Below are 27,537 nucleotides of genomic sequence, written 5' to 3'. Positions count from 1 at the left end.
TGAATGAGGAAGGAGGGAGTGAGCTTGTGGAAGCCTAAGGATTGGCTGGGTGGAATCCTCGAAGATCCACCGTAGGAGTGACCCGGAGGGGAACTTCTCTGCCCCCTCCCCACTTCCCTGGTGCTATTGGCGAGCAGAGCGTTGGAAGAGCCAGTGGGGTGATGAAGAGCCGCTGAGGGCAGGGGACAGCGTTGTCATGGTAATGAGCCTCGCCCAGGACTCCTGGCCCCGGGACCTGCGTGGCCACTCCCAACATGGCGCGCGCGCTGACCGCTCCCCTTCCCGGGGGCACTGGAGGGGGGGCCACCAGGGGGAGGGGGCGCCCCGGACCTCCCCATCATGGCGGCGCGGCGGGGCTGTCGCGCTGAGGTCACGGCGGCGCGCCGGGGGGGCGGGGCGGCGGGGGGGAGCGATTTAAAGGGACAATGTCCCCCGAGCGGTGGAGGCAGCGGTGGCTGCGGAGGCCGCGGCACCGGCGCCGGTAGCGGCAGCGACGGCCGCGCCAAAGAGGGGAGCTCCGAGCCCGGCACCCGGCCGGCAGCGCCGCCTCCCCGGTGAGGCCCGGTCCGGCCCGGGGAGCCCGCGGGCGGGGCGGAGCCGGCGCGGGGAGTGGGAGGCCCGGCCCGGCCTGGCCGGGCGGGACCCCCTGAGGCGGGGGGCGGGGCGGGGCCTTCAGGGGCGGGGCCTGGACGGGGGCGGGGCCACGCAGGTGGGGGGAGGAGTGGGGGTCTCGGGGCAGGTGTCCCCCCCCACCTCTGCGCGTCCCGCGGGGTCTCCTGCCCCGAGATGCACGGGCGGAGGGCGCAGCTCCCGGACCTCGGTCCCCCGGGGGGTGCGCTGGCGCGGCGCCACTCCCACCCCTGCCACTCCCGGAGGGGCGTCCAGGCTGGAGCCCCCTTCTCCGCGCCGCCAAAGTGCTCGGAAGTTGCGGTGCTGCCGGGTCCCCGCTGGCATCACCCACCCGGTGGGCACCTGCAGGTGCTTCCTCCAGGCCTGGGCAGAGACCCTCGCCACGACTGCCAGTCCACGGGCGGGCCCCTGGGGAGCCCCTAGGCCCCCCGGGCAGCGCCTGCAGCCAGGCCGGGAGTCCCGGCCCCGCCCCGGTTGCCTCGACCGGCCTCCCCAACCTCTCCCCAGGGAGGGCGCCTCATTCCTGCCCTTCACTTTCCGACGTTACCTTGAAGGTATTTATAGGTGGAGAGAACAGCCCCCACCCCCACGGCTTCCCTAGGGTCCTCGTTTCTGGACCAGGAGCCCCATCCATCCCTGTTGCCTGCAAACTAGAGAGATCTTGGGAGGGTAGGAGGGAGGAACCCAGGATGGGGTGTGCATGAAGGGTAATGTTGGGGGAAAGCGAAGGGGGTTGATCTGGGGTCACTTGAGGCTGTTGTGAGGGTGAAGGTATTGATGCTGGAGAGCCCTGAGGTCGGAGGAGGGAGGACTGGGCTGTGGGAAAAGTGCAGGGGTAACGATCTTCCTCGGTATAAGATCAGAGTGGAGAGATGACCTGCATGCATGCCAAGGCACGGGCATAGGGTATGTGTGTGCATGGAAGTGAGGGCACAACTGGGCAAAGTGCAAAAGGGAGGCCTCTGTGAGAAGTGACAGGGTTTAATGCTGGAATGAAACAAGGTGGCTGGGTGTGCATGTGTAAGGGCGGGTAAACTGAGGCAGCACCGGATCTGTGTTGAGAGAGGTGTTCTCTGTACGCTGTCAGTGGGTAGGGACTCCGCACAATTTATTACACTTGATCTTAGCCAAAAGGCCGAGAAGCGACCATTTATTTAGTTCCCCTGGGCTGGGAGGTAAGCTGAAGCGCTAGGCTTCACGAGTGAGGATTGGGGCTTCAAGGAAGGCAGAGTCCCTCTCCTACCTCCCCTAAGCATCGTCTCTCTGCCCCCCAGATCGACAATGCCTTGCTGAGCCAGCCCAGCAACCGAGTGGAGCCACGCAGAGAACATCCATGGATGGACCCTTGGTGGGCGGCCTGGCTGCCCCAGACCGTCCTCGAGGCCCCGAGAGACTGCCTGGCCCAGCACCGAGAGAGGACATTGAGGGTGGGGTCGAGGCAGCGGAAGGGGACGGTGGCATCTTCCGGTCCACCCATTACCTGCCCATCACCAAGGAGGGCCCCCGAGACGTTCTGGATGGCAGAGGTGGCATCTCTGGTAAGAGAGTGGGCCCTGTGTTTGATGATGGAGCGTCCAGCTCGGTTCCCAAGGCTCAGAGAGGGCCTGGTCACCCCGCCAAGCTGGGGCTGAATTGGGATTCAGATTCTTTTGGGTCCAGAGCCTTCTCTGGCACTCTGCTTAGTTTCGCATTTTATAGTTATTAAAACAGATGTTCTGTGGGCCAGTTGCCTGACCAAGGAGCTGGGACTTGAACTCAGATCTGTCTGGCTTCCTCCTCTGAGCACACTGGCTGGGTCCAGGTGCCCAGCTTAGAATCCTAAGCGCCCTTCCTGAGCCCACTGGTTCCCCAGGGTTACCCTGCCTCAGTTGTCGATCCTGGCTCTCTCCTCCTGCGCTGTCTTGGTGAGTCCTGCCCCTGAGCCATGAGCCAAAACAGCTTGTGCCCTCTACTGGCTGGGGAGAGATTGCATAGTCAGGGATGCCATCCACCACATTGTGTTTAGGTTTACCCAGCAAAAAGGGGACCTCATACTGTTCCCGCCTCATCAGTGATTCATTATACTCAGCACCTACCATGTGCCAGTCTCTGTGCTAGGCTAGGGATACAGCCATAAACCAAGAGGCACAAGTCTCTGCCCTCAGGGGCCTGATAATCTAATAGGGGAGATAGGCAACAAGCAACTAAATACACACAGGCAGGTAGTGACAGATGCTGGGAAGGCATTCAATGAGTGCCAGGCCTGTACCGGGGCGCCTGGGAAAGCCTTTCCGAGGGGGTGGGATTTGAGTGGAGCCAGGTGAAGCCAGGTAGAGGGGGTGGCTGATGCAAAGGCCCTGTGGGAAGGATGAGCCCAGCCTATGGCTGGAGAGTGGTGGGGCAGCACAGGCTAAGGCACCAGACACATCTCCATTTCCTTGGCCTGCCCTGAAGATTCCCGAAGGCCTTGGTTTCCAGGAATCTGCAAGCACTCAGCTGGGGCTTTCCTACTTGCTAACCCCTTTAAGTGATCATCTTGTGTCATTCTAAAAAGATCTCTGTAGGGTAGTCTTTGTTATTACTATCCCAAGTTAGAGATGTGAAAAAACAGACTCTGACGGTTGAGGTTGCCCAAGGTCATAAAGCTAGTAACCTGGCTTGACACCTCTCATCCTTAAGACGATGCTCTATCAAGCCATCCTTGACTGCCCCCACGGATCCTTAGCAACACTCACGATGCTTAGATATTTCCAGAGCACCTTCTCAGGCTGGGCACTGGGACATGGCCAGTGACCAAGTACACACAGCATCCCCACTCTCATGGACCTTGCCATCTGGGATTAGGGAGACAGACCAGCCACCAGGTGTTATGACACAGTTGCTGGAACTGCAATGGGGGAGCCCAGTCCGGCCCAGCTTAGGGGTGGAGTGAAAGGGGGAGGCATGCAGGAGGTGAGGGTGAGCACCAGTGAATTAGGCAGCAGGCCCCATATGTGCAATGGCATGGAGATGACTGGTGACACCTAAAGGTGTTACGCAGGGGAGTGGCAGGGTAAGACCTGCAGGGTATCAGAGCTCAGGGAACCTTAGTGATCCGCTTTTCCAAACCTTAGTAACCAAGGCTAAAAGAGGCAGGACCCAGTCCCAGGCCACAGTGCCCCTCTGTCCTGCCTGTAGAACTGGCCCAGGACCTGGGCTGTGGGAGCCCTGGGGAACAGGCTTTGAGGTCCCGGGGCCTTTTCCGGTTCTGGTTCTGGTTCTGAGGTATTGGGTGCTTTTTCTCTACCTGGCAAAAGCCCCAGGTAAGTAGGTGGGTGTGTCCTTAGTGCCCCCAGGGAATCAATCTGGGTCCAGTGCAGGTGCCTGAGGAGGAGGGGAATGTGGCTGTTGAGGAGGGCAAGGCCTTCCTGGTGTCTCTGAACAAATGGGGGCATGAGGTGGGGATGGCTTGAAGTGGGGCCTGGGCCTGGAAGTTGGAGGAGGGCCTGGGCTTCGGACATGATGCCCCCTCCCCCCCATCCCCTGCTGCCCTCTCAGCCTACTTCACCCCCCTTCCCTGGCATGGGCACCTGCCCTAGGAGTCTTGTGATGTCTATAAATAGGAACAGTTACTGGGGCTGCTGTTCTACTCCGAAGCTTGGGCCCTCCCTCAGACCCACCCAGGCCTTGGGCACCCCTGGAATGGCTACCTTCAAACTGCCTCCTCTGTCCTCTAGTATGGCTATTGGCCCCACAACTACCTTGCAGCCACCCACCAAGGTCTGGCTTCTCTGATTGGCCTCCCCGGAGCTAAGATGGTTCCCATGGACTGATGAAGAGTTTGATGTGTGCTGGTATTGGGACCAGGGGGCCAGGGGATCAACAACGCATCTGTCCTTGTGGAGCCTCAGGCTGGAAAGGAAATCAGAACATGGAGTGAGCAGGGGCCTGAGACTCCAGCTTCCAACCTGGGACGTCTCTGACCCCCCAGGCATGCCTACCTCCTTCCTTCCCCACTACCGCTGCCTCTGTGGATGGAACATTTACTGGGACCTCCTTGGCACCAGTCACCTGCCATGTGAAACTGGGTCGGTGGCTGTTCCCACTGTACAGAGGAGGAAACTGAGGCTTGGAATGGGAAAGGCATGCTCTTCTGGTCACCGCCGGGGCCTTACACTAGAACCTGTCTGACTCCAACGCCTAGATTCTTGGCCATTCTGCCATGCTGCCTGGCTTGGGGTTTAAGCTGCTCATGGACACTCTTCTTGTATTCCCTCTCTCATTTTCAAACCTGTTGGGGGATCCCAGAAGAATGGGAGCCCTTGAGGACCCTTGGCATGGCAGCTGCCCGGGCGCCTCGTCTGACCCACAGGGACTTCCGGATCCCTACCGGCTGGGTGAGCTCCTGGCCCCCAGGTGTCTCGGATATGGGGCTCTGCTCGGCCTGCTTCCTTCAAAGTCATTGCCACTAAAAATAGGAGCCTCACTGGAGCTGCTCAAAGAGGCCAGCGCAGCCCCCTGGCTCGTGGCATTCTTAGACAACGGCAACCACAGAATCGTCAAATCTGGGACGCCCGGAATCTCAGGAGCTTGAGGTCTCAGAATCTCAGAAGCAGGATGCCCGGACCCTGAGACGTGTGGCTGTGCTGAGGCCTGTTGCTAGTGAACTGGTTGCCCCTCCCTGGGAAACTCATACCTCTGATGCTTGTCGTCTAGATGCTCATGGGCTTGTTCAGGTCTGGCTTTCCCAACCATCACACCGTCTCCGACACCCACCCACCCCATCCTCCCACCCCGACACCGGCCCTTGCATCCAAGCATCCCCCCGGCCCGCTGTGCTCCACGCCTGTCTACCCCAAGGGTTCTTAAACAAGGAGCGATTCTGCCCCCAGGTGACACTTCAGTCATATCTGGAGACATTTTTGGTTGATGTAACTGCAGGGGTTGGGGTAGGGGTTACCAACATCCAATGGACAGAGACCAGGGATGCTGTTCAGCATCCTACAATGCACAGGGCAGCCCCTTCCAGGAATACTTGGCCCCAAATATGACTAGCACCAAGGACGATAAGCTGCTCTGGACAGTGAATTTCTGAAGCTCCATCAGCAACCTCACCTTCCCGAGACCACACCCAGTCACAGCCCTTCCCTCAGGCTCAGCACAAAGACCCCCCAGTCAGGGGTCACAACTTTCTGAGCCCTCTACCCATTCCTGCCCGTATTTCACTTGGGCTCCTGACAGTCAACCTTCTTTGTCCTGAGCAAATTTGATGAAGGGAGATTGGAAAAGGAATGAGCCCTGGCACTAGTCCTCTTTCTGGCCCTTCTTCAGATTGATGCTAATCCAGCAATTGCATCTGTTGGGCTCTGGACAGGGTGCAAGTTCCCCCAGCGTGTTAACCTTGGCCCAGGCTGCTGGCGGGAGCCCCGATTGGTAGGCTTGCCTTGTCAGATGGGGGCAGTGGGCAGAGGAGGCGCAGACCAAGATCCCTGTGGTCACTCTAGGCCGTGGCTCCACAGGCGGATAATGGAGAGTTGGCTCTATCTGTGTGAGGGGTCCCGGAGAGGATTTGATTCTAGGATGTAGACCTGGAAGGGGTTCTGGAAGGCAGGGATGGGTCCCCTGCAGTTCAGGCTAGAAGGCTTCTCACTTATCATCTGGCCATTATTGTTTAGCATCTGTTGGGTGCTACAATGAATGAGGCTGAAAAGGTCCCTGCCCTTGGGAGGTACTTATATGCTAGCAGGGAACACAGGCATGCAGTCATCCAGAGAAGGAACCAGGCAGTTTCAGAGAGTGCTAAGACAGACATGAAATAGGTGATGAGAGAGAAAAATCATAGGAGCTCACTTTAGCAGGTGGCTAAGGAAGGGCTCTTCAGGGCCAAGGGAACAGCCAATGCAAAGGCCCCTGGCCAGAAAGAGTGAGTTGGGCTTGAGATTTCAGGAGCCGTTCCGGTGGAGTGAGGGGTGAGGAGAGGGAAGTGAGGCCAGAGAGACCTGCAGAGGTCTGACCTCGCAGGCCCTTGTAGGTGATGGTTGGGATCTGGCTTTTATAGTAGATATGAGGAGCCAGGTGGAGTTTTTACCAGTGTGTGACTTTAAAAAAAACAACAACAAAAACATCCTGGTCACCCAGCAGGGACAAAGAGAGGGCCATGGAAGGCAGCAAGCCCCTGGCGTCCCCCAGGAGAGCTAAGGAGACTCCTCCAAGGAAACCCCTTTCAAGGCTCAGGGATGTAGAGGCCAAAGGCCTCTCAGAGGCGAGGGTGGGGGAGCCGGGCCCTTACAAGGTGCCCGGTAGGGCTTCCAGAGCTGGGGTGCGAAGGGCCCCAGCCAGGGGGACCCCAGCCCCTCAGGGTCTCCCATCTCTGTTGCAGACGGGCAGTCCCATCCCGGCCTCAACGAAGCCCTCCCCCGTGCCACCTCCGCCACCCATCGGATCAGCAGCTGGTGAGTGCCACGCTGGCCCTGACCTCAGGGAGGGCAGGGGGGCAAGTAGGATGTTCCCAGGCCTGAGAGTAGCCCGGGGAGTGAGAAGGGGACCCGAGGGAATCAGGAGGCCAGGCAGGAGAAGGTAGCTCCCAGCAGGCAAGGCCCTGGGTGCGAGCAGGGGGTGGGGGAGGACGGGGATGAACACAGATGGTCAACTCTCATTATCCCTGCCAGGAGCAGAGCCAGAGGTGAACCTGGAGGTGGGACCCTGGGAGTCCTGTCTCTGTCAGGTGACCCTTAGCATGACATAAGCCTCTCTAAGACTCAGTTTCCTCATCTGTAAAATCCCTCGCATGCATCTTGCCAGCTTGTTTTGAGGATCCAAGGGATGTTAGGTAGGAACCGAAATCCACAGTCATGCTTAGGGTAGTGGCCCTTTATCAAAAGGCTTGGCAGGTGTCATTCTGGAATAATAGATCAGGATTAACCATAGCTCTCTGTTACTGAGCATTTACTGTATGCCGGGCTCCTGCACAGGTCCACCCCACTGAACTTTTCCCATAGCCCTGGGGGAATGGTCCCGTTAGTCTCTCATGTCACCGATGGGGCTTAGAGAGGTGGCCCCATGATTTCCGGCTGGCCCCTCAATGCGGGGTCAACATCCCTGGGGGAGGCAGAAAGCGAAGGGAGATGGGTCAGAAACAGTCATAGGAAGAACCCACATTAGTCATGGGCTGATCGGGAGCCAGGCTTCAGGCCAAGTGAGGTGTTTCCCCAACACTGAGTTGTGTCATCTTCACCCTGCACTTCACGTGTTCTTGGTCCCCTGTTGAAGGGCTGTGGTTAGGATGCTTTACATAAGCACCTGCCACGTGTTAGGGTTTCTTCGGTTACGGATACGAGAGTGAGAGTGTTCCCTAGACGTTGCATAAGGGCATGGAAGCTTCTTGTTCTTGGGACTTGTCCCATTATTAGGAAAACTGAGGCTCAGTGAGGTGGCCTTCCTCCTCCATCCTCCAAAAGAGGTCCGGGTCACTTTGGCCAGGGCTGGGTGGGGACCTTGTATCTCTCTGACTCTGCCCTTCCAAGAGGAAAGATGCTGTGTGGGTTGGAGGAGTAACAGAGGGAGCTACATGCCTGGAGCAGTTCATGCCACAGGGTTTTGGCAAATTTGCTGGAAAGGTGAAACTAAATAAATTAAATGCCCCCAGTTCAGGGAGGACTAATGCAAAAGCAGCCTGGAACCCAGGCCAGAGCCTTGGGGGACAAATGAGAGTTGACTGTGCCCCCAGGCTTGGGAAACACCTTGTGTCTACACACTCCCCACAGTGCAACAGGGCTAGGCTATATGAGGAGGTGCATCCTGGGAGCTGAATCTGGCCTTTGGTCCAACATCTCTAGAATGGTCCACACGTACTCCCCCCACCCCCACTCCTCACCCCCACACTCCTGGCCACGCTGAGGTCACGCCTGGGCTGGATCTCTGGGGCTTGTCTCAGGCTGCCTGGGAGGACCCCTCTCCCCTGCCCAAGGGAGGGAAACAGGCCCCTGGCTAACCTGTCCCCATTGGCACTTCCTTGCAGCTGCTGGGATGGAGGCAGCCTGGACTTCCGGCCAGGTTCCCCACCACCCCATCTCCTGGGCCACTTCTCTGGCCTCCCTGATGGCCGGGGGCCCTGGGAGCACCCCCTGGTCCAGGAAGCTGGGGAGGGCATCCCCTCTGAGCAGAGGTTCGAGGACTCGGTCATTGTGAGAACTGCGAAGCCCCACGCTGAGCTTGAGGGCTCTGGAAGGTTCTTGTACCACCAGGGCGAACCGAAGCTCTCGGAGAAGTCCCCGCAGGGCCACTCCAGGTTCAGCTGGCTCCAAGACGCAGAGGAGCAGTCCCCACCCCAGAACGCAGGGCTGCCCCTGGACCTGCTGCCCCCACCGCCGCCTCTCACCTCCTTCAGGACCGTGCTGGTGCCTGCAGAGGGCGCCGCGAAGAACTTGGATGTGGAGGAAGGAGCCAGAGAGCACTTGACAGACCTGGAGGGTCTGGCCCAGCCAGCCTCGGAGTGGTGTCTGCCTAGGTCAGCCACGGAAGTGGCCACTCAGACCTGGACGGTGAACGCAGAGGCATCTGTGGAGCGCCTGCAGCCACTGCTGCCCCCCGTCCGGACCGGTCCCTACCTGTGTGAGCTGCTGCAGGAGGTGGCTGAGGGGGTGGCCAGCCCGGAGGAGGACGAGGACGAGGACCCCACCGTATTCCCGTGCGTGGAGTGCAGCATCTACTTCAAGCAGAAGGAGCACCTCCTGGAGCACATGAGCCAGCATCGCCGAGCCCCAGGCCAGGAGCCGCCCGCCAACTTGGCCCCGCTGGCCTGCGGCGAGTGTGGCTGGGCCTTCGCTGACCCCTGTGCCCTGGAGCACCACCGGCAGCGGCACCAGGCCTCCCGGGAGAAGATTCTCGAAGAAATCCAGAAGCTGAAGCGGATCCCGAACGACGAGGGCCGGGAGGCGCGGCTGCAGTGCTCTAAGTGTGTCTTTGGCACCAGTTCCTCCAAGGCCTTCGTGCAGCATGCCAAGCTGCATGTGCGCGAGTCACCGGGCCAGGCTGCCAAGGAGCACTTTGGGGGGGGCAGCCCGGGCCCCGACGCCGCTGCCCTCGGCTATGAGCCCTATGGAGCCTCCCCGGGCCTCCATGCTTGCATTTTCTGTGGCTTCCCAGCGCCCAGCGAGAGCCTACTCAGGGAGCACGTAAGGCTCGTGCACGCCCGTCCCCACTGGGAGGAGGATGGCGAGGCGTTTGAGGAGAACCCTGCCAGCCAGCCTGGCACCAGCCAGGACGTGTATGCCCGCTTCCCCGAAGCTGCTGAGGACTACTTTGGCAACGCTGAGCCGTTTTTGGCCCCTACGTGGCGGGAGAACCCTACTGGATACGACCCCAGCCTGGCCTTTGGCCCAGGCTGCCAGCAGCTGGGCACAAGGGATTTCCCACTGTCAAAGCCACTGCCGCACAGCGTGGGCCAGAGGCCCCTGGGAAGGCCAGCCTTTCCCTCGCCCTTGGCATCCACCCCGTATTCCTTACAGCCCAGTAGAAGCAAAAACGCTATCCATTTGCAGGGGCTCCCAGCCCCACTGGGGGACCAAAGACACCCCTGGAGCGAAGAGGAGGAGGAGGATATGCAGCTGGCCTCTGAAATGGACTTTTTCCCTGAAAATGGGGTCTTCCCACCTCTCGCTGTCCCTGGCCTCATCCCAGAGCCAGCCCTGGAGCTGAAGCGGACTTTCCGAGAAGCCCTGCGGTCGGCCGAGGCCTCCCCAGCACAGCAGCAGCAGCTTCTTGGGACGGTTCCCGTCGTGCTGGTGGCCAAGCTGAGGTCCCAGGTCTTGGCTGCGGCAGCGAGGGCGCCCCCAAGGCTGCCGCCCGAGGAGCTGGGGCTGGAGGGCACCCACCCCTTGGACTTCCTCCTCCTGGATGCGCCGCTGGGCGGCCCGCTGGGGCTGGACACAATCCTGGATGGGGACCCCGCGGGGGCGCTGAAGCACGAGGAGCGGAAGTGCCCCTACTGCCCCGATCGCTTCCACAATGGCATCGGCCTGGCAAACCACGTGCGGGGCCACCTAAACCGCGTGGGCGTCAGCTACAATGTCCGGCATTTCATCTCCGCCGAGGAGGTGAAGGCCATCGAACAAAGGTTCTCCTTCCAGAAGAAGAAGAAAAAAGGTAGGGGGGCTTCGATCCAGCACCCACCTCCCTCCGAGGCCCCCGAGACACAGAGCTGGGCAGCTGAGTCTGAACCAACCAACAGCCCTCACTCTAAGTCCTCCCATAGTGCCGAGCTGGGTGAAGCGGGGGCCTCCCCTCTGGGAAGACCTGGGAGCCGCAGCAAAGGCAACCACCTCCGAGGAGGTACGGGGATACCCCTGCCCCGGCCCTTCCAGCAGCTGGAGGAAGGAGTGTAGGCAGGGGATCTCACTGGTTTCTTCATTCAACAAGTATTCACTGAGCGAGGCCCCCCCTGTTGTGAGCTTTGGGGCCACAGCAGTGAAGGAAGCAGCTGACCCTGCCCTCCTGGAGTCCGCAGCCCCGTCACAGCAGAGGGGGGACTCTGGCTGGCTTCAGAACCCCTGGGGCTGCCTGTGAGGTATGCAGAGTCCCAGGCATCAAGGTTCTGATTCCAGAGGCCTTCCTCCAGCATGAGCACCTGGGGTGGGTCTGATGCTGGCAGTCATGGAGGCCGCTTTGGGAGATGCTGGTCTGGTGTTTGAGAGAGAGAGAGAGTGTGTGTGTGTGTGTGTGTGTGTGTGCACGCGCGTGCTTTAGGGGTGAGGGATATGGGCTGACAGCCGCAAAATCAGGCAGTTATGATGTTGAGTGACCAGGGCTGTGATGGGAGAAACTCCGGGAATATGAACTCTAGACTCGAAAAGGGTCTTAATGGATCACTCACCCAAATGATTGCAAATCCACAAATGAAGAAGGGTTTGAGGGTGCAGTCTGGGAGCCATTGGGGGGGGGGGGCTGGAAGGTCAGGAGAGAAGGCTTCTTGGAGTGGGGGGGAGGGGGAGATTTGGACTCAGGAGCTAACACAAGCAGGGGGATGATGGGCAACGGGAAAGGGAGGCATCCAGATGTGTGATCCTGGGAGGGTGAGCAGTTCTAGGAGAAGGGAGGGCTGGGGCTGGGGAGTCACCTACCCTTTCCCTCCCAGGCAGTCCATGTCTTTTCTCTCTCCACAGTGGCTAACTTTGACCCTGGTACCTTCAGCCTGATGCGCTGTGACTTCTGCGGGGCCGGCTTCGACACCAGGGCTGGCCTCTCCAGCCACGCCCGGGCCCACCTGCGTGACTTTGGCATCACTAACTGGGAGCTCACCGTCTCACCCATCAACATCCTACAGGAGCTGCTGGCCACATCGGCCGCCGAGAGGCCCCCCAGCCCCCTTGGCCATGAGCCCGGGGGGCTGCCTGGTGGCTATCTGACCCCTCGCAGGCCCTGCTTACCTCTCACAGTGCCCTTCCCACCCGCCTGGGCTGAGGACCCTGGGCCAGCCTACGGAGATGGTAAGGGGAGAGAAGGTGGGCAGGTGTGGAGCCCCGACCCTTTGCAGGAGCCCAGAGGGATGGAGGGATGGGAGGGGGGCAGCCACTCCCCTTTTCTGAAAGTATTTCAAGTTACTCTACAAAGTACGTTGACAAGTGTCCCCACAACTACCCTGCCACTTATGGGTCACTTCTGTGTTACCTGGGCTGGCCCAGTGCTCCTCCCAGATCCAGCTCCACCTCCCCTTGTCTGACAGTGACTTTAACATGTGCTTACTGGCTCTCTTGCCAGGAGTGAGATACTGTTCTAAGCACTTTACAAACATGGAATGTACACCCTCATGACAACCCCATAAGGGTAGTATGATGAGCCCCCATTTTACAAATGAGGAAACTGAGGCACAGAGAACCTAATTAACCTGCCCAAGGTCACACAGCCAGAAGTGGTGAAGCCAGGATTTGAAACCTCAGGCAGGTCAGGCTCTTCATGACAGAGCAATGCCATCTGGTAGAACTTTCTGAGAGTGGAGATCTATTAGGTCACCACTAGTCACATATGCTGTTGAGAACTTGAAATGGAAAGGGTTAGTCCGATCCTATTGGGCAGTATGGCTCTAGAATCTACAGTCTAGGTTTCCAGTGGTGCCTAATTTGTCTGGCAGCAGTGATAATCCCTCCCATAACTGAGTGCTTGCTATATACTAAGGTTTCATCTCATGTGTGCCACAGAGCAATTCCACGGGGCTAACGACTGTTGTGTTCCTGTTTTACAGAGAAGGAAACGGGGTCATCTGCTTTGCCATAGCCACAAAAGCAGGAGAGCTAGACTTCTGAACACCATGTTTGGTGGTCTTTCTAGTGAGATGACTTGGGAAATACAGAAGTATTTTGGCGAAGAGAACTGGGGTTAGACACCATGGAAGGACCCAGCCTGTGGAGCCTGGCTTTGTAGAAGCCTTTACTGGACCTTGAGGCAGAGAACTTTGCAGTGAGAAATAGGTGGGCTTCGGGGAATGGAGAAGGTACCTGAACATGGAGGGGGAGGGGAGTGTTGTCCAGAGGCTGTTTGGGACTGAGGCTTCCTTCTTTGTTTCTTCTGTCTAGAGCTTCCAGGGTCTTGCCTCAGTCAGTACTCTGGGATAGGCTGGCCCCGTCTGTAAGCCGCCTTACCAGTGAGGGGCACCTGAGGATCCACAAGGGGAGGGGAGGGCTATCAAAGCCCCCTTCTCCTCCTTGGACAAAGAGGTGACTGAGGCACAGACAGATAATGGTGGGCTGAGGTCACATTTTGGGGAGAAGTTCAGTAGGGACATGACCTCAGGCTTCTTGCCTCTGCTGGAGACTGCACCCCGGGCATTCAGCTCACACACCTGGCTAGGTTTATGGTGTCTCAGGAGAGGCTTGGAGGCATAGCTGGCAGTTCTTAGGTTCTAGCCCTGTCCCTTTCTTTGTCACTCCCACAGAGGCTTGAATGTCAGGCTCACATCCCTTACACACCTAGCAGCCAGGTTGAGCTCTGGCTAAACTGTTTTGACGGGAAGACCAGTGTGCCTGCCTCCTCCTTAGTGCTGAGGCGGCTGGCCAACCATTAGAGTGCGAGAAAGCAGCCCAGCACTGCCCTGGCCTTGTCCTTGTGAGGGGGAGCTCTGATCAGTCTTTCATTGAAGGGGGGGAGAAGGGGGAGAGACGGTGGATGGTGGGCAGTTTGAGAAGATTCTGGGAGCCTTGCCTTGAGGAAGGAGGCCCAAGATTAGGGCTAGGTCTGGGCACTGGCCTTACAAAACCGTCCCTAAAAGCCTGTCCCATAGGGGGCGGGTGCCAAGTTGGGGGTGGGGCAACGGTCAGGTTCTGGCCCCGCCCAGCTGTCAAGGAACAGCTGGGGGCAATCTGTCTGGTGTTGGAGAGAAGCGGGTTGTGCTTAAAATGTGGTGCCGGCCGTGTGGGGAGTTCTGTAGAATTGCAGAACAGTGCGATCAGGATGATGTTGGGGGGGTCCTCGTGATTGGGAACCAGGGATCTTCCAGGATGCCCGACCCGGAGGCGAGATTTCCAAGGAAGGGAAGGGAGCAAGTCCCAGGGCAGCTAGCTCCGCTCGCCGGGGCTCCGGGAACCTACAGGCTGTTAAGCGGGTGCATGTGGATTGAGCTTTAGGGCTACTCAGGCTGGGGCGGACGTTGGCAGCTGCGTGGAGCGCGGCCTGCGTGCCTCCGGGAGCCGCGGCGCGGGTAGGGCCGGGCGATCGTTTCGCTCGCGGCGCTCGGCGCTCGGCCGGCCGCCCTGGGCTCACCCCAAGGGGCGGGGCGGAAAGGAGAGGGTTCGGCGGCGGCGCTCGGCGCTCGGCTGCTCCCGCCTGGGGCGGCCGCCCCGCGTGCGCCGGAGCCAAGATGGCCGCCTCCACCGCCCAGTGCCGAGTGACAAAAGCGGAGAGCAAGGCGGCCGCGGGGCCGCGCGCGGTGGGCGTCCGGGAGCGCGCGCCCGCGGGGGCGCCGTCACCCGGCCCCCCGAGCCCGGGCCCGGAGGCCCTCCCGGCGCCGCAGCCGCCGACCCCACCCCCGCCGCTGCCGCCGCCGCCGCCGCCGCCGCCGCCGCAGCCGCCGTCGCGGGACGGGCCCAAGGCCGAGTCGGAGCCGGGGCCCGGGCCCGCGCCTGCGCCCGCGCCGGGTAAGAGCCCGCGCCGGGGAGGGTTAGGGGAGGACAGAGTCGGCGTCCCGCTCGCCCCCGACAACCACCGTCCGGTCTCGGGGCGCCCCTCCCCCAGGCCCTCCCGTCGCGCGGGTCCTGGGCCTCCTGTCGCCGCTCTCAGGGTCTCGGGTTTCGGAAACAATCACCGCCACCCCGTGGGACCCTCGCCCCGTGTGACAGATGTCCTTTGCCCCTCCGGGAGCCCCGGGATGCCCCTCATCGGAGTTCCGGCCTCTCCAGCGGGGAAACCCACTCCGAGTCACTTCGGCCCTGACACGGCCCCTGTCCCGTCTGACAGACGCGCCCACTTCACTTCCCCCGGAGTCCTCGGTGTCGTGGCCCTGCCGGCCCTCCCTGCTTGTCTTCTTGTTTTCGTAGGACTCACATTGACTAGGGGACCGACCGGCTCCCTATCATAGCACTGAGTGCCTCCAAGGCCCCGGCTGACACACTGGTCCTTCATCCTAAGATGGGGGGCATCCTGTTCACACTCTTAAGCACAAGCCTTGTGTGTGTGGGGAGGGGGTAAGGGGGGCGGCTGCTCAACGGGCTTCTCGGGCCGCTTTCTCTGAAAAATTAAGAGCATGAAAATGCACCTTTGACTCCCTGTCCTCATGCACGCCCAACCCAGGGAAGCTTACTGGCATGATGGATGATGCTTCACAAACTTTACACGAAGTTCTATGATTCCTGTTCTTCCTGTCCCCAGTGATGTCGTCATTCTCAGCTTCCCCCCTTAGAGCTCGGCTTGGGATAAGTAGGCCAGTTGTTTCTGCGGCCCCAGCCCCAGCTGTCTTGTCTGATTGGAAACTCCCCACAAGTCCATAGGAGCCTCTTCTCTGTCCTCCTCATCTCTGCATGGCCTCTGACTCTGGCCTTCTCTTACTGAATTCCTCTTCTGACCACCCCCCACCTGTCTCCCAGACTGACAGATGTTTCCCCTCATAAGTTCTGCCCTGAGATTTTCTCTGAGATCTTCTAGAACGGGAGCCTTGGCTCTGACTAACACTGTGTCCCCCGACCTGTATTCAGAGACTGGGGTGGAAGTTCTTCCTAGTCTCTGCTGTCAGGGGGCGGGCCTTGACATCCCTGTGTCATACTGGCTTGGGGGGGTAGGCACCCAGGATGAGAATGAAGCAACCCCCCACCATGTCCCCGCTCTCTGTCCTTATAGGGATAGGCAGCCCATGCCTTGCTGAGGCTGAGGCTGTCTTCCCAACCTCACAGGCCTGGGTTCTGAAGAAAACACCATGGTGGCCATGGACTTGGGCCCCCCTCTGCTCCCCAGGAAGAGCCTCTCTGCTCCTGGGCCCCTGGAGCAGGTGGCCAATCGGCTGAGCAGCAAAGTGGCTGCAGAGGTTTCTCACGGCAGCAAGCAAGAGCTGCCGGACCTCAAGGGTGAGTGGCCCAGGTGGCAGGGTGATGGTACTGGCCAGGCTGGTCACACTCACAGGGAGTTCTTGGGCCTGGGGTTAAAGTGGGTCCCCGGATTGGCCACAGCTTTATCTCTGGCACCGCAAGGCACCAAGGAGACACCAGCTGTCTTTTTGTCTTGAGCTCCTGCTGCCCTGGGCATGCATGGCCTTGAGCTTCACCCTCACTGGACAAGGGAGGGGCATCCACAGAAGCAGTGGTCATGGTTGTCAAGGGCTCACACTCAGACCCAGTTCGTTGGCTGACTTTGTGATCTTCCTCATGACACTGCCTTGTGTGTGTGTTGATTCTCAGGTCATTAGTGAGTAGTGAAAACACTGTGCTGGACCCCAGGCATGTCAGAGATGCAGAACAGACCTGGCCCTTGTCCTTGGGGTCATGAAGTTGGGGAGCGGGGAGGCTAAGAAGCAGACAGGCAGGGGGATAAGGGCTCTGCAGAAGAGGGTGCAGGGCACTATGAGACGGTGGCTGGGGCCTCCAGCCCAGTGTTTGGGGCATGAGTTGAGTGGCAGAGGGTGGCTAGGACTTAGCTCTGTAAAGTGTGTGGCTGTCAGGTCAGAAGTTGGGTGAAAACCTGTTGCCAGATTAGTACATTAGCGATCCAAAAGGAATTTCACCGGCTGGACCACCGTAGGACTCTGCCTCTGGCCCCTTGGGCATAGTTCCTCCATTCTCTGAGACTCAGTTTCCTTATTTGCAAACTGGACAGGCCATTTCCTGCCTCATTAAGGTCATTTTAAGGATCATTGGGCTTGACCAAAGCAAAACCCTTCTACGGAGCTGAGTGAGCAGGGCCCCAAGGGAAGAGAAGCGGGGGAGCAGGGCCTGTGGGACCTCACAGCTGGCTCTCCTGGCCTCTGTCTTGCCCTCTAGCCCAGAGCCTGACCACCTGCGAGGTCTGCGGTGCCTGCTTTGAGACACGCAAGGGCCTGTCCAGCCATGCGCGCTCCCACCTGCGGCAGCTGGGTGTGGCCGAGTCTGAAAGCAGCGGTGCCCCCATCGACCTCCTCTACGAGCTCGTGAAGCAGAAGGGCCTGCCTGACACACCCCTTGGGCTGCCCCCGGGCCTGACTAAGAAGTCCAGCTCCCCGAAGGAGGTGGTCGCTGGGGCCCCTCGACAGAGCCTGCTCAGCCTGGCCAAGCCCCTGGACGCCCCTGCTATCAACAAGGCCATCAAGTCGCCTCCTGGCTTCTCAGCCAAGGGCCTGGCTCACCCGCCCAGCTCCCCACTGCTCAAGAAGGCGCCACTGGCCCTGGCAGGCTCCCCTATCCCCAAGAATCCTGAGGACAAGAGCCCCCAGCTGTCCCTGAGCCCCCGGCCGATCTCCCCAAAGGCACAGTGGCCTCAGTCTGAGGACGAGGGGCCCCTGAACCTCAGTGAGTGTGGGTCCTGGGAGCTGAGGGAGGTACCAGCACTGGGAGGGCGGAGGCCTCAGGTTGGGCTATAGGGTTCAGGGTTGGGGGCAGTGGAGACCGCAGTTCCTGTGTTCTGGGTCAGAGTATCAGTCATGGTGCTGCATCTCCTGATGTGCTGGCCATACTGCATATTATCACCTGTCTCCCACTTTACTTTGCTGTTCTTCCCGCTGTGGCTGGTAGGCCAGCTAGGATCACCCCTGTCACTTAGGGGCAGCTGTTCGCTTTATGTGGGCCTGAGGGCTGGAGCAGTGAAGGGAACCAGGCGTGCATGCCCCCACCTGTGGGGCATCTTGGGTCCTGCAGGCAGACACGTGGTCCACCTGACAGGAGGTCCCATGGTTGGCCCTGTCTTCACATGCTCTTGGCCATCAGTCCCGTGCAGAGGCATCTCTGACTTGTTAGGGTCCAGACTGCCTGTGGATCTGGCTAAGTAGGGTGTGGGAAGAAACCCCCTAAGTCTCAGTGAGCAGGTTTAACTTGGCCCCTAAGAAATCAGGCCTCCCCACATGCGGGCAGCCCCTAGAGCCTAGGGATGAGCCCTAGGTCTTGGCCCCCTGCCCAGCGGGGCACCTCAGATTCCAATGAAGCTGCTTCCATGGTCTGCTGTGCTGCTAGGAGCAGGGCCCCAAGTAGATGCGCCTTCGGCTGCATGATGCTGGGCAGCCAGGCCGGACCCTGCTTTGTACCTGTCACCTACCCTACTGATCTCCCATAGCTGGGGTCCCAGTGAAGAAGGCCTAGAGCATCAGATTAGACACTGGAATTGGGCTACTGCCTCTCTACCCCACATCCTTGATCTCTACACACTTACATTGATGCCAGAGAGTGAGGCAGGACTTCCCACTTCCCAGAACCTCTTAAAAGTCTATCTGTGACCTAAGTCTTGGACCCCGGACCGCCTGAGCAGACGAGAATCACACCAGGCCCTCCTGTCTCAGTTCCCTAAGGGCCGGCCAAGGTGGCGGCCGTGAACCCCCCCCTGTGTTTTGTCTCCGCAGCTTTAGATAGTGACGGGGGCAGAGAGCTGGACTGCCAGCTGTGCGGTGCCTGGTTTGAGACCCGCAAGGGCCTGTCCAGCCACGCCCGCGCCCACCTGCGCCACCTGGGCGTCAGCGACCCGGATGCCAAGGGATCCCCCATAGACGTGCTCCACGGGCTCATCAGGAGGGTCGGCATCCAGAATCGCCTCCCACCCGGGCGCAGCGTGCTGGCCCAGCTGGGGCGGCCTCCTCCCACCTCCACGGCCCTCTCCTTGCTCCCCCCCCCACCGCCGGCCAAGAAGGCCAAGCTGAAGGCTGCGGGTATGGCCAGCCCCTGGGGGAAGCAGGACCTCTCGGCCGCCGCAGCCGCTGGCATTTTCTGGGCCTCTGATGTGGAGCCGTCTCCTCTCAACCTCTGTAGGTTCTCGCTTCAGCTGCCCCATCCTCCCTTCGGGCCCTGGAGCCCCTCCCGGGGGGGTCGCAGCCCCCTCCCTACTCCCTCCTTGATGGGGCAGGGAGTAGCCAGGGGCCTTGGGCAGTGGTCCCGTTCTGCCCAGAGATACTGTTGGCAGTCAGCTGTTATGCCCTCCCTCTTGGCCTTTGACCTCCATGAATGTGACCTTCCCTGGGAATGGAGGCCAAGGGTGGGGTGCTGCCTGTTGGTGTGGAACGTGCCCATGGTTGTCCTTGGTCTGGATGGCACGTGGCAGTTAGGCTGCCACTTCCTGCCCTCCTGCCCCAGTCCTTGTTGGGACCTGCAGAGCTGTGGAATCTTGGTTCGGTTTTTCTCCGCCAGGACCTAGGGCCCACGGCTCTCTGGAGCCTCCCCTTGCTCCTGCTGGGTGACTGGCCCCCCACCCCAATCCTCAGCTCCCTGGCCTGCACCTGCCCTCAACCACTATCCCAGCCTGCGGGCATGCTGTAGCCCAGCTGACCAGGAGACCCGCAGGTGGCAATGTTATGGTAACCATGGTGCTGACTGCCCCTTTCTTCTGCTGCAGCCTCAGGCCCAGAGCCAGCTCGCGATATCCGCTGCGAGTTCTGTGGTGAGTTCTTCGAGAACCGAAAGGGTCTTTCCAGCCACGCGCGCTCCCACCTGCGGCAGATGGGTGTGACTGAGTGGTATGTCAACGGCTCGCCCATCGACACGCTGCGGGAGATCCTCAAGAGGCGGACTCAGTCCCGGCCTGGAGGACCCCTCAGTCCACCAGGACCCAGTCCAAAAGCCTTGGCCAAGGTGGTGGGCAGCGGAGGTCTTGGCAGCTCGCTGGAAGCCCGCAGCCCTGCAGACCTTCACCTCTCGCCCCTGGCCAAGAAGTTGCCACCACCAGGCAGTCCCCTGGGCCACTCACCAACTGCTTCTCCTCCCACGGCCAGAAAGATGTTCTCAGGCCTGACTGCACCCTCCCTGACCAAGAAGCTGAAGCCTGAACAAATGCGTGTGGAGATCAAGCGTGAGATGTTGCCAGGGACCCTTCATGGGGAGCTACACCCGTCTGAGGGTCCCTGGGTGGCGTCACGGGAAGACATGGCCCCCCTGAACCTGTGTAAGTGTGACCCCGGGGCAAGGCAGGGAGAACAGGTCGGATGGGGGTTACCTTCCCCCTCCCCGCAGGATACCCCGAGGGCCCAGGGTTGAAATGGAAGGGAGGATACACAGGTTCAGGAGACAAGGAGCTAGCTGTATGCTCCTGCTACTGAGCTGCTGCTGCTTTTCTTTTTAAAAAAATATATATATTTTATTGATTATTTTATTTTATTTTATTTTATTTTTTAACAGAGAAGGGAAAGGGAGAGAGTTAGAAACATCGATGAGAGAGAAACATCAATCAGCTGCCTCCTGCACACTCCCTACTGGGTATGTGCCCACAACCAAGGTACATGCCTTTGACCGGAATCGAACCTGGGACCCTTGAGTTCACAGGCCGATGCTCTATCCACTGAGCCAAACCAGTTAGGGCCTGAGCTGCCTCTTGATTCTCCTTCATACATTCAGAGATGGCAAAAAAGATTCTATTTCTTGTGTCATTTTCAGTTGATTGGCAACCAAACAGATTCCCAGTAATATAGATTGCAAGGATTAATTAGTGATGTCTGCAAGGGGCAGGAATAGAAACCCACCAGAAGTTGGGTCTAAACTATCTCTCTGACATTTGTGGACACTTAAGTGGGGGTCAGGTTCAGATTAGATTCTCTGCTGCCCCATAGTCTAGCAATATATGACCTTGGGCAAGTTCCCTCTTTTGCAGGATAGATATCAGCATGGTCCCCAGTCTGTATGGTTTTCGTCAGTGATGTAAAGTGCTTAGCATGGTGTCAGGCTAAAAAAGCTGTGTGTGCAGTAGTTGTAATGCCCCTGTCATTTACTTCTTTCTCGCACTGTTAGATTGGCTGAGCTTTTACTGCATGCCCAGCAGATGAGGATGGCCCAGCCCTAGGCCTTAGCACAGTGATTTCACGCTGCTTGGTGCCCCGTGCTCTCAACTGCTCCCGCCTTAGGCCATCCCACATCCCAGTAATACTGGGAGGTGGAAGTTTTCATCTCCATTTTGCAGAGGAGGAAACAGGCTCAGCGGGCAACTTGCTTACCAAGCATCACATTGGGTCACAGTCACCCTGGCATCTGAACCCCGGATCAAAGGAGTGCTTGCTCCTTAACATATCACCATGTCCCAGGGAGTCTTCTGGAAGCCAGCTAGACTTTGAAGTGACAGAACAAGCAGAAGGACTAGATGTACACCAAGGCCCCTGGAGGAAGATGAGGGAGCAGGTCCTTCGGGTCTGGGACTGCATGGACGGGTCAGCAGGGCAATTAACACTGGCCTTGAGCTTAAGGCTTTCTGCCAGTAGCCACCTCTCTCTTTCCTCTCTTCCCCAACCCCATTCAGCATCACGGGCAGAGCCAGTGCGTGACATCCGCTGTGAGTTCTGCGGTGAGTTCTTTGAGAACCGAAAAGGCCTGTCCAGCCACGCGCGCTCCCACCTGCGGCAGATGGGTGTGACTGAGTGGTCCGTCAATGGCTCGCCCATCGACACGCTTCGGGAGATCCTTAAGAAGAAGTCTAAGCTGTGCCTCATCAAGAAGGAGCCTCCAGCTGGAGACCTGGCCCCTGCCTTGGTTGATGATGGGCCCCCTACAGTGGTTCCTGGGTCTATACAGCCCCTCCTGCCGCTGGTGCCAATGGCTGGCCGGCCAGGCAAACCAGGAGCTGGGCTGGCCCAGGTACCCCGTGAGCTCAACCTGGCACCCCTCACCGGTGCCAAGCCCTCAGCCACCAGCTACCTGGGCTCAGTGGCAGCCAAGCGACCCCTGCAGGAGGATCGCTTCCTCTCTGCAGAGGTCAAGGCCAAGACCTACATCCAGACTGAACTGCCCTTCAAGGCAAAGACCCTTCACGAGAAGACCTCCCACTCCTGTAAGCAGCGGGTGGCAGGGTCTTGGGAGGGCATCTGCCAGGGCCTGCATGGCCGGGCACTGCCACACGCATGCCCACCCCCAACAGGGGTCAAGGCCCCAGTGGGAGGCGGGGTTGTCTCCCGACTTGGGCGGCAACTTCTGGGTACCCTTGCTCCCTTGGTTCTGGGGCTCAGCAGCGCCCCCTCTGTCTGCAGCCACCGAGGCCTGCTGTGAGCTGTGTGGCCTTTACTTCGAAAACCGCAAGGCCCTGGCCAGCCATGCTCGGGCGCATCTGCGGCAGTTCGGTGTGACTGAGTGGTGCGTGAATGGCTCACCCATTGAGACGCTGAGCGAGTGGATCAAGCACCGGCCCCAGAAGGTGGGCGCCTACCGCAGCTACATCCAGGGTGGCCGCCCCTTCACCAAGAAGTTCCGAAACGCTGGCCACGGCCGTGAGGGCGACAAGCGGCCACACCTGGGGCTGGCACCTGGGGGCCTGTCCATGGTGGGCCGCAGTGCTGGGGGTGAGCCAGGGCCGGAGGCTGGCCGGGCAGCCGACAGTGGTGAGCGGCCTTTGGCAGCCAGCCCACCGGGCACTGTGAAAGCCGAGGAGCACCAGCGGCAGAACATCAACAGTGAGTGTTGGGGGCAGAGGGTCATGAGGGCAATGGACACCAGCAGGGTGCACCCACTGTTCCCCCAGGTTTTCTGCTGTGCATCTGTCTTGGAATCACTTCCTCACTTGCTCACCCATTCATTTATCCATCCACCATCCCACCTGTCACCAGGGCCCAGCAGCATCCAGGCACCAGCTGCCCGTCTTCCAGGTCCCCACAGTAATCGCCCATCACTTGCTGAAGGAGGAACCTCTCCAAGGTCCTCGTCCTCCAGCTTATTTCCCATCCCTCTCCTCCCCCTCTTCAGAATTTGAGCGCCGACAAGCCCGCCCTGCAGATTCCTCTGCGGCCAGGGGGGGTGAGGAGGCCAATGACCTGCAGCAGAAGCTGGAGGAGGTGCGGCAACCCCCACCCCGGGTCCGGCCAGTCCCCTCCTTGGTGCCTCGTCCCCCCCAGACATCACTGGTTAAGTTCGTCGGCAACATCTATACCCTCAAGTGCAGGTATGAGGCCCTGGGAGAGGGAAGGGAGGTGGGAGGCTACCTGCCTGGGGTTTGGCCAGCCAGAGCCTCTAAACAGGACAGGGGCTACTCAGGGCTGGGAACGGGAACCGCAACAGTTCCTTGGGGTGGGCGGGGTCCAGGCTAAAGGCTCCTCACGGACAGAGATACCTCAGAGCATGAGGCTGGGACCCTGACACCTAGCAGCTTAGTGACCTTGGGCGAGGACTTTCTGCTCCATGCCTCGATATTCCCACCTATAATACGGGATTAATAGCAGACCTACCTGATTGATTTGTTATGAGGATTAAGAGTTGAATGTGTATAAAGGACTCAGTCTGTGCCTAGAACACAGTAAATTCTCAAAAAGTGTCTTCCTGATTAAGAAAAAAAAATAGGTTTTAGTTTATTAATACTGAAGTCTAGGTGAGTGTCAGAGGCCAGGAAACTGAGAGTCTGGGATGTGAGAGGGCCTCCTCAGGCCACAGAGGCCAAGTCAGAAGTAAGATTCAGACCTACGTCTCTCCAGCCACTAGACTGAGTTTGGAGCCCACGTGCTGTGAGACCTTCCTTAGGGCTGTGAGGGCTGGGAGCTGGTGAAGGGTGCATGAGCAGGGTAGGTACTTGTTAGTGTCTGATCCTCCTTTCCCTAGCTTTATCCTTCCCTCCTGAGCTTGGCAGGGCAGGATCTGTTTCTCTGCTCTCTCCAATCAGGGCACATGCCTATAGTCAGATGGTGGAAGTGCTTGGAAAGCCAGATGACCCATACCCAGCACCTGAGCCAGCAGACTGCCCTGAGTGTAGAAATGGGGCTCCGGGGGACCTGGCCAGTACCCCATGATGGGTAGATAGTTGTCCATTGGGGAACATCTGGCGTCTGGGCTCCCTTCCCTCAAATCCTGGTCTGGTTCTGTCCACACTGAGCACCACACTGGACACTCAGGGTGTAACCAGGGCACTGGCCACTCCTCCCTCTCTCTGTCCCCACACAGGTTCTGTGAGGTGGAATTCCAGGGACCTCTCTCCATCCAGGAGGAGTGGGTGCGGCACTTACAGCGGCACATCCTGGAGATGAATTTCTCCAAAGCAGACCCCCCGCCTGAGGAGCCCCAGGCCCCTCCAGCACAGACAGCGGCGGCAGAGGCACCCTAACACAAAAGCATTCCAGATCTCTCCGTGCCACCTCTGTCTCCTACTCCTTGGTCTCCTCCTCTCTCTCCTCCTCCTCTCTTTTCCGTTCCCAAAGGAGCAAGCCAAAACCTCAAACCGGCACCCTTGGGGGCCGGGCACACTACAGCCAGGGCACCCCTCCCCCAGCTCAAGGACTCTGGGGCCAAACCCAGGGTGTGTTCCTTCAGGCCACACCTACCCAATCCAGCCAGGGCAGCGGCCAGGTCCCTGGTGGCAGGTGATCTGGTCATGGGAGGAAGGCCAGCACTCCCCAATGTCTAGCAGCCAGGTGGGGCTTTGTTTGCCATCTGTGGCCACTTACAAGGACTCCAAAGACCCCCTGTCCTGGTTTCCTCTTGCCCCGTGAATATCCTCTCACACACACGCATATGCTAACACACACACACACACGCACACGCACACGCACACGCACACGCACACACACTTCGTGAGACCGGGATCTGCCCCAGCCCCCCAGTTCCCGAGTCAAACGAACACATCACGCCACGGTGCTTGCTCAGGGGAAGGTACGCTCCCTCTGCGGGCCCACTGAGGCCTGGGAGCCCCCACTGAGCCCACAATGCCACGGAAATCCTTGTTGGCCGCCCCCTCCCCCAGAGGGACCTTCCCAGCTGGGAAGAGCTCAGAGCTGACAGCTGCCTCCTGCCATGTCCAGGCCCCCCAGAACCTCTGGGGGCTCTGGGCCCTGGAAGGGGTGGGGGTGGGACTCTCCTCCCCACTCCTACCCCCTCCCTCTTTTCACTGTTCCTGTCTATGTACAGCTCCCTAGACCTTTCACTTTTTTAAAAACGCATTTTGTGTAGAGAATAAGGAACGTGGATCTTTTTATTTTGCGATCCTGGGCCAGCTAGAAACTGGGAGCTGATCAATCTTTTAACTTTTTTCAGTGGCCACATTTTGGTTATCAATGTACCTAGAAGTATGTAAATTAGATTAAATTTCTCTTCTGGAAATACCCCGGGGTAGGTGGCCAGCGTGTGTTTTTCTGTCAAGTAGACAGGCTGGCATCAGCTGGCACCTGGGGCTGGGATCAAGCCGCCTCCACCCAGAGTCTCAGGAGGTCCTGGGTTTTCCCTTTGGCCACCAAACCAACCAGACCCAGCTGGGGATGAGCTCAAATTCCCAGCTCGTTGGCCCTCAATGGCGTGGCCGGTGTGGACTCTGGCCAGCTGGTGACGTGGCTCCTGTATGCAGAGGAGAGGAAACAGGGCTTTGGGCAGCTGGTCCAGGAAGGGAGCCAGGATGGAGAAGTGACTGAGGCCCAAGGGCTCTTGGACGCAGGAGCTGACCATCTAGGGTGTGGGGGCTCCTGGGGGAGGGAGGAGTGCATAGCTGTCAGGACCCCTTAGAGAGCTGGGACGGGCCTGCCTTCAAGACCTGTGACCTGTCGGGACCCTGAACCCCAGTAACAAGGAGAAAGCGAGCTGTTGGCTCCTCTGCAATGTTATTTATTTTCTCACTCTGCAAATGTTTATTGAACATTTCTGAGATTTTAAGAGATTTTGTTGGCTGCTCCTTCTTGTTTATTGCATGTGGTTTTTCAGCTCATCGTTTTCACTCGCGGCCAAGGGCTGGAAAGCGGGAAATGACCTCATGGGGTATAAACAGAAGAAGCCTCTTCAGCCCCCAACCCTTTTACCCAGCCCCCACCATGTACCTGGCTGGGAAAGGGGCAAAGTAGCTATGACAACGTACCCACAGGAGTGGTCTTGTCCTTCATGCTTGACATTTCTGCTTGTGGGAGGTCAGGACACACGTCTTGCCTGGTGGAGAAAGGTTTCCACCACTGCTGTGTATCCCGAGCTGTGGGGGGAGTATCTGAGGCTTTGAAAACAGGAAGAGGATATCTCTCGGCTGAGAGCTCACCTAAAGGCAATTTTAAATTTTTTTTTTTACAAATTAGTTTAAAAAGTATAAAAGTGACACAAGTTGAATATAAAAAAGTTCGAATGATGAAAGAACTTACAAAGTAATATGGGATGACCTTTCTCACCCACAGTTGTGTAGTGATAGCTGTGTGAGTCCTTGAATGGGTCACATATAGTTCTTACCACAGAGGGATCTTTTCCTAAAACATCTGAGCACATCCCTTAAGTCATTTTGACTCACTCTGAGGTAGAGGGTTGAATTTATTAACAGAATCCGCACATGAGGCTAAAATGATGGCTGTGGTAGGTGCTATGAAAGGAGTGTCCAGGGCACTGCTTTGGAGAACAGCCAGGCGGGTATCCCTGAGGGTGACACAAATAAGCCAAGTCCCAAAGCTGGAAGCACATTGACCAGAGCTTTACACGCTTTACACAAGGAGTTTGTTGCCCCACAGGACAGCAAGTTCTGCAGAAGCCCCATTTGTGTGTGTGTGGGAAGGAGTTGTTTCACTAAAATTTTATGAATTCCAACCCTACAGTGAGCTCTATCTACTCATCGATCAACTCATGACCAATCTCTTCAGTTATAAACTCTTCACCCCCTTATCCCCATCCGAATTATGGCGTAAAAGTGTACAAGTCAATTGTGTAGCTTGATGAATTTTCACAAGTATCATTTTAAGTGTCTGAGAAATTATGACACTGGATTGCACATATCCATACAGGGTGCTGAGGTCAGGGCTGGAACCTGGCTGGGCCACTGCAGGATCTCTGAAGTCCAGAAAGACCAAGAAGATTTTAGTGGGTCATTCCAGCTTTAACACAAGCATCAAGGACTTTGAGCAAGTCATGAATTCCAAGTCTGTTTTCGTGTCCTTTAACAGAATTCAAAAAACAAGGTCTTTGCAGGTGTGAGGAAACATCCCAGATAATAAATTACATTTATTACATATATAATATAAACATGCTATATAAATATGTTTGTTATTTTTATGTAACCGTGATAACAAAACGTAACAATTAGTACACCCAGCACTGGAGTGATTGCTTTATATATATATTACCTCACATGTTTGAACCTGTGCCCAGCATCTTGTTTGGCGCTTAGTTGTAATTTTCATTCCAATATGGCTTTACCGCGCTCATCTGGAGCTGAAGGCCAGAGATGTTAGAAACAGTCCACGTTGGCCCCGCACCCCCGTGGGAGAACCGCAATTCCAGCGGTGCCCTTCGCTGTAGACCCAGCTCCCTCTGGCGGGCCTCCAGGTCACAGACCCTCCGCCCACCCGGCCGCACTTGAGCCTCGGGGCTTTCCGTAGCACATAGCTCCGCCCCTCCGAACTCTACACGTTATTTTTAACCAATCACCTCAGGCTGGAAATAAACGAAAGGCGGGAGT

The 27,537-nt window shown here is 58.3% G+C and overlaps 1 protein-coding gene and 1 long non-coding RNA gene across 9 annotated transcripts; one reads left to right on the top strand and one right to left on the bottom strand.

Annotated features, from left to right (window-relative positions):
• Window positions 1–403: 403 nt before the first annotated feature.
• WIZ (WIZ zinc finger) lies at window positions 404–25,785 on the top strand. Of its 8 annotated transcripts, XM_036415916.2 has the most exons (13): window positions 404–554; window positions 1,905–2,168; window positions 6,968–7,040; window positions 8,606–10,731; window positions 11,748–12,071; window positions 15,960–16,130; window positions 17,040–17,543; window positions 18,584–18,982; window positions 19,567–20,112; window positions 21,454–21,981; window positions 22,178–22,597; window positions 22,887–23,082; window positions 24,072–25,785. In XM_036415916.2, the coding sequence occupies exons 2-13, from the start codon at window positions 1,964–1,966 to the stop codon at window positions 24,229–24,231; spliced, it is 5,652 nt and encodes a 1,883-aa protein (XP_036271809.1). In that variant the 5' UTR covers window positions 404–554; window positions 1,905–1,963; the 3' UTR covers window positions 24,232–25,785. The 8 variants fall into 8 exon arrangements, with proteins under 8 accessions (XP_036271809.1, XP_036271803.1, XP_045429520.1 ...); XM_036415910.2 differs by lacking the exon at window positions 15,960–16,130; XM_045573564.1 differs by lacking the exons at window positions 15,960–16,130; window positions 24,072–25,785 and adding an exon at window positions 23,794–24,065.
• LOC123651429 lies at window positions 25,702–27,522 on the bottom strand. The gene is made up of 4 exons (XR_006740145.1): window positions 27,203–27,522; window positions 26,322–26,501; window positions 25,966–26,094; window positions 25,702–25,841 (listed from the first exon to the last, which is right to left on the bottom strand). It is a non-coding gene; the product is annotated as an uncharacterized LOC123651429 (long non-coding RNA).
• Window positions 27,523–27,537: the final 15 nt, after the last annotated feature.

This window comes from Pipistrellus kuhlii, unplaced genomic scaffold (genome assembly GCF_014108245.1).
Source record: "Pipistrellus kuhlii isolate mPipKuh1 unplaced genomic scaffold, mPipKuh1.p scaffold_m20_p_52, whole genome shotgun sequence".
Taxonomy (NCBI): Eukaryota; Metazoa; Chordata; class Mammalia; order Chiroptera; family Vespertilionidae; genus Pipistrellus; species Pipistrellus kuhlii.
The sequence above is the reverse complement of the archived record's forward strand: the minus strand, read 5'-3'. Positions and strand labels throughout refer to the sequence as shown.

Bases quoted from the DNA above. Each gene is read 5' to 3' on its own strand.
- WIZ (XM_036415916.2), top strand. From the start codon at position 1,964: ATGGATGGACCCTTGGTGGGCGGCCTGGCTGCCCCAGACCGTCCTCGA. The intron at 18,983-19,566 runs GTAGGTTCTCGC...CTTCTGCTGCAG, and splicing joins GCCGTCTCCTCTCAACCTCT to CCTCAGGCCCAGAGCCAGCT. The intron at 22,598-22,886 runs GTGAGTGTTGGG...CCCCCTCTTCAG, and splicing joins CCAGCGGCAGAACATCAACA to AATTTGAGCGCCGACAAGCC.